The 16486-nt window shown below is 50.8% G+C and overlaps 1 protein-coding gene across 1 annotated transcript in view; it reads left to right on the top strand.

The window, feature by feature from the left end:
• Positions 1–16167, top strand: part of LOC130372137 (uncharacterized) — a 47789-nt gene extending 31622 nt beyond the window's left edge. The window contains exons 13-21 of the mRNA XM_056577931.1: positions 749–860; positions 2385–2620; positions 3906–4126; positions 5875–5959; positions 8140–8316; positions 8851–8884; positions 9197–11818; positions 12228–12301; positions 13294–16167. Of these exons, the coding sequence (XP_056433906.1) occupies positions 749–860; positions 2385–2620; positions 3906–4126; positions 5875–5959; positions 8140–8316; positions 8851–8884; positions 9197–11818; positions 12228–12301; positions 13294–13460 (3728 nt within the window). The 3' untranslated portion in view covers positions 13461–16167. The remainder of the gene's footprint in view (positions 1–748; positions 861–2384; positions 2621–3905; positions 4127–5874; positions 5960–8139; positions 8317–8850; positions 8885–9196; positions 11819–12227; positions 12302–13293) is intronic.
• Positions 16168–16486: the final 319 nt, after the last annotated feature.

The raw sequence follows: 16486 nt of genomic DNA, 5'->3' as shown, positions 1-16486 counted from the left end.
CGCTTTGGATGGATTTCTTTTGTTTGGATGCTTTCCGAATCTAGCTGATTTCTTTAGGCCCACCACCACAGAGTTTATAATATATTAATGTAATGATGATGATGTATTGAGAGTAATGGTTTAGCAGACGCTAAGAGCCTTCTGAAGACTGTTTGGATGCACTTCATTAAGAAACAGTTAGGAGTGAGATTGTGAATTAATTTAGTGTATTTAAGGAATCAGAGAGAGAATTTGGATACAATGACAGACTGTGGGCATATGGGAATCAAACCCGGATCCTTTTGGCTGTTAGTCAAACAGACAATGGCTTTGTCCATATTTTACAAACCCAATGCTTTACTGGGAAGGCCTTTATGCAGAGTGTCCTGCAATACTGTGATCGCATGCATACATTATTAAGAATCCAATTTGACTCTCATCCAATGGTTCCGGGTTCGATTCCCATTCTTTCCACGGCCTCACCTGTAGGCGTCCGTGAGCACTAAGCTCCTAACCCCTACCTGAGTCATTAGATAAGTCCTGAGTGACCCATTTATATATCAAGGCCCAATCCCATTTCTACCCCTTACCCCTTACCCCTTACCCCTTCCCCTTACCCCGTCAAAACAAGGGGGATGGGTAAGGGGAAGGGGTAAGGGGTAGAAATGGGATTGGGCCCAAGTATCCCCTGCAAGCCGTTAGGGATGATAGCGTCTACCACTAACGATGGCTAAACAGTAAATAATGAAGTGTCTTGATGCGCGGACAGGAACCACGCCCCACGCCGCCACCTCTCTGTCTGTGGCCCCGGGGCCCAGGGTCGCTGACGTCTCCTGGGAGCCCGGCTACGACGGAGGATCAGCACAGATGTACTCAGTGTGGTGAGCGCACACACGCACACACACACACACACACACACACACACACACACACACACACACACACACACACACACACACACACACACATATATATATATATATATATATATATATATATATATATATATATATATATATATATATATATATACAGAACCCAACGGGCGTGTAATGGTGGTTCCGGGTATTAGTCAGACCCTCAGTTGAACCAATTTATGTTTTGTGGAAAACTTTATATTTGGATTGTAAAACGCACGAAAATATAAATTAATGGTCTTAATTTGGTCACCGTTGGTAAGTGACCGTGGTATAAACGGGATAATGCCCTTCGAGGTGTCCATTATCAGGATTGAATGGACTTTGCGGAGGCAAAAGTCCACTTCGCGTCGGACGGTTCACGCCTCCACGTCGTCCATTAATTCCTGATAATGGACACCTCGTTGGGCATTATCCCTTACATATATATATACCATGGAGTAACCATGGAGATAGCCTGGTGGGGTACAGTAACCATGGAGATAGCCTGGTGGGGTACAGTAACCATGGGGCAGTATGTGTATACATTTTGTTATATTCTAATATGCAAACTTTGAAATCGACTACTGAGTTATAAAACTGTCATCAAAATATAATGCCATCAATAACATCAACACAAGTCACATTTTTCATGTGAAATCGTAGCAATTGCTGCCAAGATATATTTAGGAAATTCTATAAGCGATTTTTTAAAATATATCTATAAATATTATGTCATTCATATATATAATATATTAATGGTCATAAATGCATCCACCAATTGATGCTCTAGGCTATTCACAGCGTGTCTGCACAGCTAATAGAAGTCCACCAGCGTCTCCCTTGGTTACAGTTCAGCTCTATTATCTCTAACCTGCTCTCTGAAGCAGATGCATCGGGTGAATCCATGTTAAGGATAAAAGGTTCTTAATTTGTTGATCCAGGCCCGAGGGTCTGAAGTTTCAGTATTTTTTTTTTGACAATTACCACAATTTATTTAAAGTCCTCTGGGTCTTGGACCATAATGCTTTGCTTCTTCTTTCAGCAGAATAACGTGTGTGCGTGTGAGTGAATGTTTCATGACCAATCTTCAATGCTATCTTTCATAAGCCTGGAATACCTTGCTCGCCCTTTTACTCTCTCTCTCTCTCTCTCTCTCTAGCATTTCTCCCTCACTCTCTCTCCCTCTCTCTCCCTCACTCTCTCTCCCTCTCTCTCCCTCTCTCTCCCTCACTCTCTCTCTCTCTCTCTCTCTCTCTCTCTGTATTTTCCTATCTCCCCCTCTATCTCTTTCAGTCACGCTTCCCATCTCTTGTTTACTCCTATCTCCCTTCATCTCCCTCCTTTATCCCTTATATCTACCTTTTATCTCCCCCTCGCCCTTCTGTATAATTTCTCTCTTTCTCTTTCTCTCTCCCTCGCCCTCCTCCTTCTTCTCGCTTACTCACTCCTCATGTCTCTCTCTCTCTCTCTCTCTCACTCTCACTCTCTCTCTCTCTGTCTCTGTAGGTTCAAGCAGGTCTCCCCTCTCCACGGCAGCCCCCGGCGGGACAACCTCAGCTCCGAGGAGCAGGGGACGAAGCGGCAGCACCAGGGTTGGTTCAACGTGTCGGTCCCCCCCGCCTCGGGGGCCCGCCACCAGGTGACCGGGCTGGCCCCCGCCACCCACTACCAGTTCAGCGTGCTGGCCCAGAACGCCGCCGGGGCCGGGCCCTTCAGCGAGCTGGTCACCGTGCGCACCCTGGGTGGGTGGCCTTCTCACCCCCCTCCTTATGGTCCATATCCACGTTATGGTTGAGTCGTGTCGGGAGACATGGCTTCAGGCGGGGCTCGGGGTTAGTCGTCTGTACTCTTTTGGACGGTCCGGAAGGTTGCTGGTTCGATCGCCGCTGGCGCCTCCTCGTTGAGGGGGGAGGTGTCCCTGAGCAAGTCACCAAAGACCGAACCCTACTTCACGAATGTTCATATCCAAAGTGGCTCCCACCGAATACCGACACGTCATTGAACCCAAAACCAATTTTTTTTTTAAACATGAGCATTTGTCTTATATGATCCAATCATAGAAATAAATATGCCATTTTATCACTGTTACGGAAATAAGTCCCCAATTTAGAGAAAAAAGGGGTAAAATCCTATGTTTTCCCTAAAACACTGTGATTGTACCGCTCTGCTGTGAACACGGGTAGCGTTATTTAGGAGATGTCAGACTCCTTCTGAAGCAGTGGGCTCCCTGGCTCTTTAAGCTGCCGGTAGGGGTGAAGGCCTCTCGCTCAGGGATGCCTACAGATAGGCCCTGCGGACATCGGGGTTCAGCTCATCCGCTCGGCCCTAACCGCTGAGACGGTTCCGGCTCTCCTCTGAGCGCCTCCCTGCATCAGAGCGTCAGCAGCTGCCTGTACGCACTCGGAGCATGTGGCACCGCTGCTCCAGTTCTCACATTCCAGCGCCAAGCCATCGATCAGATCTCATCACGCATGGATATATATCTTTTTTTTAGAAAACAATCAATAGCTTCGTGGCCGTCGCTCGATCCTCCCTCTGTCAGATCGGGCGAGATGAGTTGACAGCGTGTGTTTTGATTCACTCATCGATCCTCTGACTTATAAATACTGGACCTGTGCGGACACACCGCACAGTTCTCTGCACCTCTGGGTTTCACTCCAGACGGACGCACGTTGCTCTCTTCACATGTGACAATCTAAAGCTGGCCATGAGCTCCTCTCCGCTCTCTATGAAGTCTCGGTATCTTCTCGATGAATGTAGACTGGTCGGCGACATGTTGTGCGTGTCTTGGTGGTCTTCGAATGGCCATAGTGCCAATCAATGCTTGTCTAGACTCTATTCAGGCTGCTTTGAGGTCGCAAATAACCCTGAAAAAACAAAAATATCCACTTTCTTGATGTGCTCAGAGCTCAGAGTCTGGGGTTCCCAGTCCCAAAAAGACTTTTCCTTTTGAACAGAGATGAAACGTTTGGGGAACCCCCCGTCTAGAGGGGTATCAGACTGAAACATTTCTCTCCGTCTCCTCAGATGCTCCGATTCCAAGAAGGGCCACTTTGAGTCCCCCGGGGGCCCTGTCCGTCAACCGCACCTCCACGGGGGTCATCCTGCATTGGGCCCCGCCCCCAAGCAACCGTCCACCAATCACAGCCCTGGTTCTGCAGTCTCGAGGCGCAAACGGCGAATGGCTGACCCTGGATCGGGACATCAACGCCGCCGCCATCGAGTTCGCCGTCCCCGGCCTGCGAAAGGTAATGACAAACCCCCCCCCCCGGCACGCATGTGAAACATTTTCACGTTGTCTATTTTTACCATCAGCTAAAGCTCCTCAATTGTGGTGAACCGAATATGACACACTCGTGTACAGTACACTCATTGTCATTTTGGCATAATACATTCCAGTTTAGAATCTGAAAAGACGCCGCGGTTCAGGCAAGAAAACCTCACGAGGCCTCCAGTCATTCTGCTTGGCATTTAGAGCGGTTGTCTTTCAATCCTGGGGGTTGCCAGGTCAAACCCTGGCTTCGGGGCGGATTGAGCGTTTAATAGCCCGGTTCCGCGCTTTGGCCCAGATTCTGTGAGGATTGTTGAGTGCAGGAGAGGAGTGACAACTGTCATCCAGGGAAATACTCACTCCCCATGCCTTGAAGGGAAAAACCAAGATGTCGGTCAATCTGCAATTGCCGGTCTTCCAGATTCAGACGTGTTGTTCAATTCTCAATTCATCATTGTGCGTCCAGAGGGAGTTCCAACTAGCAAACTCATTCAAAACGAGTGCCAGTGACAACACAACAAGAATATATTTAGTCTACAAACACACAGATAATTAAGCGCTATTTCCGGCACTGTGATTAGATCGCAGGTAGCCTAATTATTACAGCGCCGAAATAGGGTTGTTTTGTTGTGGCTAGCACTCGTTCTGAATAAGCCACTCATTGCTCACCCAGCGAACTGGCCTCTCATTGTGAGAATGCTATGAACAACCCGACGGCCCGTTGCCAGAAGGCTGCTGTCTTTCAGCCCTGGGGTTGCCGGGTCGAGCCCCCGCTGTCACGTAGCAGTGTGGTGCCAGAGAACCGGCGCTACTATTAAGCTATATGATATATATATATTAAGCGCTATATAAATGTCATTTATTATTATTATTATTATTACACACACAACCCGCACCCCCTCAGCGACCGGGCGTCTCACAGGGAGGGGGGAGGGGTGAGGCGGAGAGGGGTGAGGGGGAGAGGGGTGAGGGGTGAGGGAGAGGGGCCTGTTTATGCTTGTCGTGCACAGGGCGGGGTAGATTTTTATCTGGGTTCTACCCCGGCAATTTCCCCCTTTGATATGTCAATTATTCCCAGTGTGCGCGGCAGGAGTCTCCAGCGTGTTATTCCCCCCCCCCCCCCCCCCCTCCGACTGTCCACCGCTGGGTTCTGCTCAGCCGTCCTGTCGCACTCCTCCCCCCGTCTCCTCCCCCTCCCTCCCTCCCCCCCTCCCTCCCTTCCACAGGCCCTCCCTCCCCCCCCTCCCTCCTCTCCTCCTCTCCCCTCCCTCCTCTCCCCCCCCCCTCCCCCCCTCCCTCCTCTCCCCTCCCTCCCCCCCTCCCTCCTCTCCCCCCTCCCTTCTCTCCCCTCCCTCCCTCCCTCCCTCCCTCCCTCCCTCCCTCCCCCTACCTCCCTTCCACAGGCCCTACATGCATTCAAATGAAGCTCATTAGCATTTCAGGCACGGCCTCGTGTTGACAAAGTGGGGTTTCATCCCCTGTCCCCCCCTGCTGTGTATGCGCGCGCGTGCGTGCGTGTGTGTCTGTGTATTTGGGTGTGTGTCTGCAACTTATGGTGTGTGTGTGTGTGTGTGCATCCATCTGTGGTGTATGTGTGTGCGTCTGCGTGCGATCGTGTGTGTGTGTGTGTGTGTGTGTGTGTGTGTGTGTTCATGTATATGTGTATCTTAATTTGTATGCATCCTGATGTGTGTGTGTGTGTGTGTGTGTGTGTGCGTGTCTCAGGACAGTGTGTACGAGCTGCGGCTGCTGTCTCGGCGCGGGGAGGTGCTGAGTGAGCCCAGTCCATCCGTCAACGTCTCCACCCTGGGTAGGTGTTCTCCCGCTACCTGCCCCCACACGGCCCCCCTCTGCTACCGTCCCCACCCCCCTCACACCACCTCCACCCCCTCCCCCACCATCCCTCCCACACCCGACCTCCACCCCACCCCCCTCCCGTACCTGCACTCCCCTCCAGCTTCTGCTTGTATTCGTATCTCCTTCTTTTCACACCGTGTCTTCTCACTTCTCCTCACGTCTATGTCTCAACCACTCTGTGACTCTCTCTCTCTCTCTCTCTCTCTCTCTCTCTCTCTCTCTCTCTCTCTCTCTCTCTCTCTCTCTCTCTCTCTCTCTCTCTCTCTCTCTCTCTCTCTCTCTCTCTCTCTCTCTCTCTCTCTCTCTCTCTCTCTCTCTCTCTCTCTCTCTCTCTCTCTCTGCTGTGTTGAGGTGGACTATATTTGGAGCAGTTCCCCAGGGTGGTTCTGGCCATTAGTAGAGATAATGATGATGGTATCCCCGCCACGAAAGTCTCAAAAGAATGGGAGACAGACTTTCTACAATACTGCATTAATGTATGATGTTATATTATATGATCTCAGTGATCTGGAAGTGAACACCGTCACCTAGAGTGTTCATTAGAGACGTTGTAGACTTACAAGATGTACTCATTTTAAATTAACACCAGCACACACACTCAAACACACACACACACACACACACACACACACACACACACACACACACACACACACACACACACACACACACACACACACACACACACACACATACACACAAGCTTAAGGATTGACCTAGAAACGTGTTTGATGTTAATAATATATAATTATTTAAACATAATTGTTCAGTGCTTTGTGCTTTTGAAACATAAATTGATATATTTCTTGGATTCCTAGAATATTCTCCACGTGCTGGCCAAGTAGCCACAGATTGGCACTTTCATTTCATATTATTTTTGACGCAAAAGATAAGTAAATTGATTGTTCCAGTTTGTGTAGTCTTGTAGTTGTAGTTATATTTCAAAAGTTCTGCTGCAAAAAGTAGCCTAATATGGGAAATGTACTTTACTTTGTTTAAGTGCAGAGATACATTTTCTCATATAGTCATATTCCCTTATCTAATCATCTGTGAAATGTATTTTTGACCCTTATAATGTTCATCCATAGTTTGATCGCTATAATCTCCAGTTACAGCGTTGAATTCCGGCGAGTAGGATTTGTTTCCGAGCGTAACAGATAATTAGCTCGGGATGAGATGCGGTTGGAGAGATATGTTTAGCTCCTCGGGAGGATTTGGTTGGAGCGTGCAAAAGTTGGCGAGCGAACGCACTCGCCAGCTGTGTGTGATGGCCTGCGTAGACACGTCGACATCGTCATTAGCATCCTCACCGAAGTGCTTCTGCTCCCCAGGGAAATTAAGTTGATCACGGGTTTGATCGAAGGGCCCCTGTTGAACAACCAGGTTTGAATTTATTTTGACAAAAAGCTTCCCCCTTGTGACATCACAAGTGGGAGCGTCAACCCAGATGTATTTTGGATCGATCCGCAACACTGATTGGCACAGTCCACTGGGTAAACTGATAGCAGGTTCATCGATGTCGTTATACATATTGGTGCACTCACATGTGGTAGGATAACCTGTTAGATCTATACAACAGACTTTACCCAGTGAACAGTCCACTGGCCAAACTGATAGCAGGTTGATCCATGTTCTTATACACACAAGTTGACAGTAATATGTGGTAGAATAACCCTTTTAATCTCTACAACAGACTTTTCCCAGTGCACGGTCCATGGCAAAGTGCTTTGACTGCCTAAGGCCAACTTCTGCCACCAGCCAGAAGCACATGCTAGATGCAGGATTATAAGTGACAGGAACTCATTTCGAGGACAGAACCCACCGCTCGGTAAAGCAACTCTGTGTGAGCGTCTCTCACAGTGAGTTAGTGAAAGTGAATGACCAGCGTGGATACAAACGATTTGCTTCTATTCAGCTGGAAAATGATTGAACTGTAAGCCCGCACAGGGCCAGAGTCTGCTTCTAGTCTTTTTTCAATCATCCATTTCCTCAAGGCTGGCACACACACACCCCCGAATGACACGTCGAAGACCCCGTCCGCCCTTTGTTATTGCGCTAAACCCACACACCACCTGCGCGTGGAGCATGGTAATAACACTAATGATACTAACGTTAACCCGATGCCTCCTCCAGGCCCGGGGAGGGCCGCGGCGCCGTCCCAGCTCTCCGAGCTCGTCCCCCAGCCCTTGCTGGCCGGCGTCCTGGGCGGCGTGCTGTTCATGGCGCTGGTCCTCTTCCTGCTGCTGGCCGCCACCTGCTTCGTCGCCCGACGGAGGGATAGGCGGCGGCGGAAGCAGCAGAACAAAGACGGTAAGCCCACCCCCCCCCCCCCCCCCCCCCCCCCCCCCCTTCTCCCCTTCCACCCTCCCCCCTCTCCCCCCTCACAACCACGGTCCTTCACGGCAGCAGCAGCCGTCGACGAACGAACGAACGAACACCACCCCCGTCTGGGATGTCATCATTAACTCGCCGGTGGGTGGGTGGGGGTGCGGGATGGGGGGTGGTTTGCTTCCGTTGCATTAATCATAGCTCGAGTTCAGAGTGAATATTACACCCCCCCCCCCCCCCCCCACCCGTCTCTGCCATCATCACCACCACCCAGACAATCCGTGGGAAACATTATTGATGTCATTTGCGTTCGCCCGCTAATTAGGGTAATTTGTCATCGCCCCGATAGAGGGAGTGTTAGCTTGTTGTCCGCGGCGCTCCTCGCTAATTGCTTCTTATTAGGGATGATAAGGTTCTTACACGTCTCGGTCAGCACAGGCTACTATCCATTGTGAGTCATGCATACGCCATCTCTCCAACTCACTCACCATATTCCCTCCCCTCCCCCCTCTCCAGATCTTGTGCGCTCCATCTATAAACCCTCCTCCATGTGAGTACCCACTTCCTCATTCCATTTCCTGCATTCCACGGACGGGTGAGGCCACCAACGACAAAAGAACGGCCTTTGCCAAGAATTCTTCCTTTGAATTGTGAATATTTCCACGTTGATCGTACCTCGCTGCCGCCTCAGTTACGTGTGGTGCGGTGTTCTGTCCTCGCTCTGTCTCTCCCTCTAATGCTCTGCGCTGCTGTTCCTCCATCCCTCCTTACATAACTGCCTCTGCCTCTTTTAATATCTCCTCTCTCCCTCCCCCCCCTCTCCCCCGCTCCTCTCCCCCCCCCCCCCCTCTGCCTCCGTCAGGCGGACGGCAGGCGGCGGCAGTCCAGACAGTGTGCTGAAGAAAAGCCTCCTCCACTCGCATAATCTCTACCCCGCCACCTCCTCCTCCACCTCCTCTTCCTCTTCGTCCTCCTCGTCCTCCTCTCAGTCCCACAGCGGTAACTTCAGCAAAGGCAGCCCGCCCCATAGTGAGGGGCAGCACATGGAGCTGCTGCTGCCTGGCTCCCTCCACCACCACCACCACCACCTCCACCCCCAGCACCACCAGCACCAGTACCTCCTCCCCACCCCCCCCACCCCCCAGCGCAGAACCAAATCGCTCAGCAGGGCCTCGTCCTCCGTCCTCTCCTCCCACCTGGAGCTCATCACCAGGGGCCCCGACGGACGCTTCGCGGCCCCCGGCGACGGCCAGTCGCTGTCCTCCGCCCTCGACGACGAGAAGAAGGGCCCCGGGCGGGGGGGCCGGCGCTCGTCCCGCTCCTCCGCCTTCCAGCGCTCGGCGTCCCTGCCCTCCCGGCGGGGCGGGGAGGCGGGGCGGCGGGCCCCGTGCGTCCTCTCCGTGGAGCTCCCTCCGGCGCCGTGCCGCGCCCCGGGCCCCGACGGCAGGCGCGGCGCGCGCTCCATGACGGAGCAGCACCTGCTGGCCCTGCCGGGGCACAGCCTGTGGGACGGCGCGGACGGCGGCTCCGACTGGAGGGGCTCCCTGCGCAGCTCGGCCCGCAGCTCGGTCACCGCGGCGAGCGGGGCGGAGCCCGGCGTCCCCCTGTACCCGGGGGGGGTCGCGCCCCGCACCACGGCCAGCAGCCTGGTGCTGCAGATGGAGCACGAGAGGGAGCGGGGGAACCTGAGCCGCTGCCTGCAGCTGGCCCACGAGAGGGAGGCGCTGCAGTGGGAGCTACGCAAGTACACGCTGGAGAGGGGGAGCGGCGCCGAAGATGGCGGCGACGGCGTGGACGGAGGCGTCGAGGGGCGGGTCTTGCAGGAGAGGTACGTCGGCGGCTGTGGCGGCGGCGGCGGCGGCGGCGGCGGCGGCGGCGGCGGCGGCGGCTACTTGCCCCGCCTCCACCGGGACAGCAGGGCGAGCTGGGATCTCGCGTCGCCTGTCTACTCCAATTGGGGGGCTCCCACTCCTCCCCCTCTCCCCCCCCGGCTCAGCCCCATGTCAGCCTCGTCCCCGGGGCTGTACCCCTTCCAAAGGGCCCCGTGTGGGAGCTCCTTCCGGGGCTCCCACGCCCAGTTCCCCCTCGTCTCGCCCGCGAAGCATCGGGACGCGGCGGCGGAGCGCCGGCCCACCGACAGACTCACCCTCCCGCACCTGTCGGCAGAGCGCCAGTGGCCCCCCGCAGGCGAGACAGGACCGGAGCGCCATAGCTCCCTCCGAGTCCCGCGCGGCACGAGGCAACGCAACCACGCGTCCACCGAGGAGAAGAGGAGGAGGAACCTCTCCACGCCCTCGCCCGCCCGGGACGATCAATACGCGGAACACTTCGACGCCGCCGCCGCCGTCGGCAGCCTGCCACGACATCCCAAAGCCCGCCCGGCCGTTCCCAAGCCGCCCCCGACGCGCGTGGATGACACGTGCGTGGAGATGAGCGTGGACGGGCCCGACCTGGAGGCGATGCCGGCCGGGCAGAGGAGCCGGGTCGAGCGCTCTGACGCGTCTTCGTCGCTCCGCCGGCCGCACAAGGGCGAGCGCGGCAGGGGCCCCGGGGGCACGACCCCCTTACCCGGGCACCGCTTTGAAATGACCCCCGGCCGTCACCTGTGGAAGACCACGAGCCTGGGGGCCCCGGACGCGTACGACTACCCCCAGCGCAGCCTCAGCCTGGACCACCGCAGACGCCAGCGGGCCGGGTTCCTGACCCCGGACGACTGGGTGGACTCGCTCAGCCAGGAGAACTGCTCCACGCCGCGGGGCCCCCCAGCCCCGCAGACCCCCAGAGCCGACGCTCACGGCCCCCTGGGTCCCCACTGGCCGCCCGCCCAGCCGCCGGAGACCCCTTCCTCGCACGAGCGCTCCTCCTCCTCCTCCTCCTCCGTCTTCTCCGCCCAGACCCCCAGCGGGGAGGCCCCCTCCCTGAGGAGGGGCCCGCCGGCCCGCAGCCCAGAACCCGCGCCGCCGGCCCAGCGGGACGAGCCCAAGAGAGAGTGGAGCATCCTGTCCATGGACGCGCTCCGATGGCCCGCCAACAGTGAGTCCTGGGGGTCGGGGCCCCGGCCGGAGGCCTTGAAGGAACCCTCCGGAGGCTCACGGACCCTGAGCCGAGCCAGGGGCCCCACAGAAAGAGGAGAGGACCCCGGCTTCCCCAGACCTCTGCACAGGGGACAGAGCTGGCCCACGGCGGACCGGGCCCCACGCCCTCTCTCCAACGGTGACGGGGCCAAACGAGACGATGAGAAGGCCGACGGGCAGGCGGGGGGGGCCCCCGGCAGCGAGGTGGACGATGTGAGGGGCTACGTGGTGGTCCAGGGGTCGGCGACCCGGGGCAGCTTCAGCAGCTACGCCAGCAGCGGGCGGGGGAGCATGGAGACGGGGAACGGCCGGATGTCGGTGTGCCTGTCGCCGACCCTCTCCAAGGCCCCCGACGAGGTGGAGGAGTACGCTGAGGACCTCGGCCCCAGCCTGGACGAGGCCCGGAGAAGGTACTGACACGATGCAAAACCTTTTCCACAGTGGGATAGGGCCTTGGGATATAGCTTTTTATTTCGTCAATAATATACTGTAGATACAATTTTGTTACAGTGCCAACTTTACAAATATTCAAAAAAATATATATAGTTAAGCTAAAGACAGGCCTTCCATAATCTTAGTTAGATGACAGAGCCGTCAGTTTAGCTGTACCATACTATTATGATGAAAACACCATTTTACGATGGGCATTTTAGTGGCCAGCTTGTAATGAAGGGAAAATATAAAACAACAGTTTCTGATTAATTCAACCCATTTCCTTTGCGTACGAGCAGTATGCATCATGGGGCGCAGTCACCTTATCTGCTCTCTGTCTTGGCAAGTACTCTGAGAAGCTGTAAACATGTTTTGTTTACCTTCCAGTAGAAAAGCCTCGGTTGACGAGAGCTACGAGTGGGATGAAGACACATCGCAGCCCGAAACACGACAGTTTCAAGGTTTGTCTCCTCTCCTGGAAATCAAACCAACTTTGTGCCCTTTATTTGTTAACTTTGCGGCGAGCCATAGGGAAAATATAAACAAAACAACAACAACTCTGTTTAAGTGTTGACATCAGCCCTCCTGATTCACATATTGATGTGTAAACACACACACAGTCTGAACGTACTCACACACACACACACACACAGGCACAATGTGAACGTACACACACACACAGGCACAATGTGAAAGTACACACACTGTCTTAACGCAGACACAAACACGTAATCTAAACTCACACAAACACGCACAGTCTGAACGTACACACACACACACGCACAGTCTGAACACACACACACACACACACACACACACACACACACACACACACACACACACACACACACACACACACACACACACACACACACACACACAGTCTGAACGTACACACATACAGAAACAATGTGAATTTACAGGCACACACACAATTTGAACTTACACACATGCACAGATATAAATATATTCTTCGTATATCTTTAGTATTAAGTTAATTATATGAAGTTTTATGAACATCAGTAAGAAAATGAATCATCCATAAGTGAGAGAGAGAGAGCAGGTCTGTTGGCATATGATGTCATCACATCTGGTCTAGCGCATTCCGAGATTAAAACTCCCACTTCCCCTCCTCCTCATCCTTCTCCTCCTCCTCATCCTTCTCCTCTGCTTCTTTTGCTACAACCTCTCCATTCTCTTTCCCCCCCACTCCTCCTCTTCCTCCCCCTCCTACTGCTCCTCCTCTCCCTCCTCCTCCCCTTCCTCCTCCCCCCCCTCCTCCTCTTCCTCCCCCTCCTACTGCTCCTCCTCTCCCTCCTCCTCCTCTTCCTCTTCCTCCTCCCTCCTCCTCCCCCCCCTCCTCCTCTTCCTCCCCCTCCTACTGCTCCTCCTCCTCTTCCTCTTCCTCCTCCCTCCTCCTCTCCCACCACCTCCTCCTCCTCCTCCTCCTCAGACCCGGGTGTGTCCGAGGAGGTGCTGAAAGCCGTGTCCCTGTCCCGCTGTAGCCTTGTGAGCGTGCAGGCGTGCACCCTGGCAGACTGCGGTCCGGCTGCCTTGCTCCGGGGCTGCGGCACCAACCGACGCTCCCCTCAGGTAGAGATGGAGACGGTGCTGTTCTGACTGCGACCGCAGCTCCCACTCTCCCTCTCTATGACTCCCTGACTGTATGAGTACCCCACACCTTTACCCACCGGCTTAGATGTGCACACCCAAGGGGACGTTAGATGATGATGATGTTGATGATGAGATGAATGTATATATACTATTAAGGGAGATGATGACTTTGATTTGGATGTTTGTAACCACCGTGGACCAAAATACTGTATATGTTACTTTGCATTAAGTGTAGAAGCCATAAATCATTGATGAGTCTTGGATTTAGGAGGAATGATTGTTATATTGTGTTGGGCTGATTTTGTTTTGCTGATTTTGCATTCCTTAACTACGGTGGACCATATATATATGTATATATATGTATATATATATATATATATATATATATATATATATATAAGACATTCAAACAATAATATGGTAATTTCAGAGGCTTGCTTTTAATTTATAAGTTTCATGTTCAAGTTCATGTTTTTCTTTGGTGGAGATTCTTATAAATATAACAGCAGGACTGTTTCATTAATGGACAGAACGTCCAATAATGGGCCCTCGATCCATTAGTGATGAAAAAAAAAAAGACAATATTCCCAGAGTCTGGTTCTTTAGGCATAGCAGACACGGCTCAATACTTAATGGAGTTCTGTCTTATAAAACATTTTGTGTTTCAAAATACTGTTGTATGGAAAACAAGAGAACAAAGAGCAAAGCAGCTAAAATGTTCTCTTTGCTTAACACTGGCGATAGAGCTTTTTTTACAGTGGGAGGCAAGTGTACAGAAAAATAAAACGTTTAAAACGTTTTTTTGGAGGTGGAAACATAAAGCAAACATTCTCTGCGATAGTTGTCCCAGACTTCCTCTGTGGATATGGTGCGTACCTTGCTGTTTGGTGTGTACTTCTGTGGTGATGTGCAATCAGGAGACTCAATGACAGGAAAACGTCCTTTCCTGAGGACCAAGCTACTGTCGTCTGTCAGCCGGAAAATGAAGCGTGATTATCACCCATATTACCATAAAAACATTATTGTTGTTGTCAGCTGAGAATTAATTGATTGAAAAAGTCCATTTGCATAGCCAGCGGTTCAGAACAGAGATGATATGTCACTCTGAGCATTATGTGTATAAATCCTTGAGGTTTATTAATAAGCAGAATCTCTACATAGAATGACCAACATGACGTATATAATGACAAATATTAGGTGTGATAAATATGTTGAGGAAGTGAGTGTGTTTCCAGCTCGGAGCAATGGCACGTCCAATCATGAAACTTACACACAAGATTTGAGAGGAGACAATGGATTGAGGCAAGGTGAGAAAGGCTGTTCTTTTTTTACAAGTTTTCCTATTCCTATAATTTCAAACGTATTCACAGTTGATTGCAAGTAGTGATAGTGTGATTATCTTTTGTCCTTGACAAATCCCTTAATCAATACAGAGCACTGGTTTCCATGGCAACGTGAAAGGACGACATTTGACTTTGGAAACTAATGTCTGTGAATCTAAGGAGTGAAAATAGATATATAATACATTGAGGTTTGAAGACCTTGTATATGACACTATATAAAACAATATCTGTACTTTTTTATAAAATAAATAATATTTATGAAATATATATAAAACATCTAGAGATTGTAATTTGCTTGCTTACTATACAGGACTGTGATGAATGTTAAAAATAAATGTTGGAAAGATGGAAACATAACTCTTAAACTCTTTTGTCTTAGGACAATAGGGCTCTATTACTTTTCAGCTTTACAAAATATAGTATATATGAGATTCGGCATTCATATTCTTGAGTTAACATTCAGGTGGAAGTGAGCACCACTCCTGGTGCTATAAATGTTTCCCCCGGGATAAGATGTAGTTTACTAATCCTAGAATGGAAATTGTGTTTACTTTTTCCAAATAAAATTAGATGTCTTCTTGTGTAAACAGTTAAAATAAATATCCAGGATCCAAGCCAGGATCCAAGTGGACGCCATCAAAATTGAGTCCCTCTCTGGTAACTTTCCATGATATTTGGAGGAAAGTGTATTCATATCTTTCATTACAAACCATCTGGGAGTCTGATGAGCTGTGTTGAAAAACTGTTTCTCAGACTATTTTCAATAGCTTTCAATATCCCAGCAAGTAACTGTCCCCAGTTAAGGGATGATAAATTGAACAATAGTCTAATTTTACATAGATGTTTGGTAAACGGTGAAATGAAGGACACTTATTGCATATAATTTTCTGTTTTTATATCATGTTTATTTTAATATTTTTATTTGTTGATTTATATGGCTGTTTTTTCTAAATTGTTGCTTCCCTTTTTCCTGTAAATTAAATATTTCCCCTGTCTAAATGTTCTTTCAAGCGCAAGTCCCAATTTGTAGGCTATCTGTTTATTGAGAGTTTACCAAAAATAAATGCAAAGTTCTAACCGAAAAATACATTTTGTATGTTTCATCTGTGAGGCTGCTTCCTCCCTTTTTTCCCAGGTGTCTACACTTATTTATTTACTGTCAAAACATATTTTCTTAATGTAGAGCATCAAAATAACATATTTTTTCCACTTACATCTTTATATCGCAACTAAATGATATGAAGATTAAATTTTCTTTCTCATAAAGACTAACATATGTAGTACCAGCTGTCACACCAATGCCAATTTTGTCAACGCCGCCTATTCAATTAAATAATATTAAAGCTAGGTAGTCAATTTCTTTAGAAGCATTTTCATCATATTAATGGGAAAATCTCTTCCGCAATCAATAAATGTTGTGCTCGGACAACAAAGGATAAAATAAGATATGGCCTTCATCATTTCATTCACCAGAATGACATGATGGCTGTCTGTCTACCTACCTTCCTTAACCACGCACTCTGCTTGTCTGCTCATTGTGCATGACTGGAGTCTTCCACAAGGCTATTCTAGGCTAGTCATTTTTGTGGGGGAGTGGCTGATATCTCCAAATTGCCTTTCTTCAAATTAAATCCTTTGGGTAAAAAATAATAATGTCAAAGTATTTTCATTAAATCTCAAGCAAGATGT

The sequence above is a fragment of the Gadus chalcogrammus genome, chromosome 19, assembly GCF_026213295.1.
Source record: "Gadus chalcogrammus isolate NIFS_2021 chromosome 19, NIFS_Gcha_1.0, whole genome shotgun sequence".
NCBI lineage: Eukaryota > Metazoa > Chordata > Actinopteri > Gadiformes > Gadidae > Gadus > Gadus chalcogrammus.
Note: the sequence above shows the minus strand (reverse complement) of the source record. Positions and strands in the feature narration are given on the sequence as shown.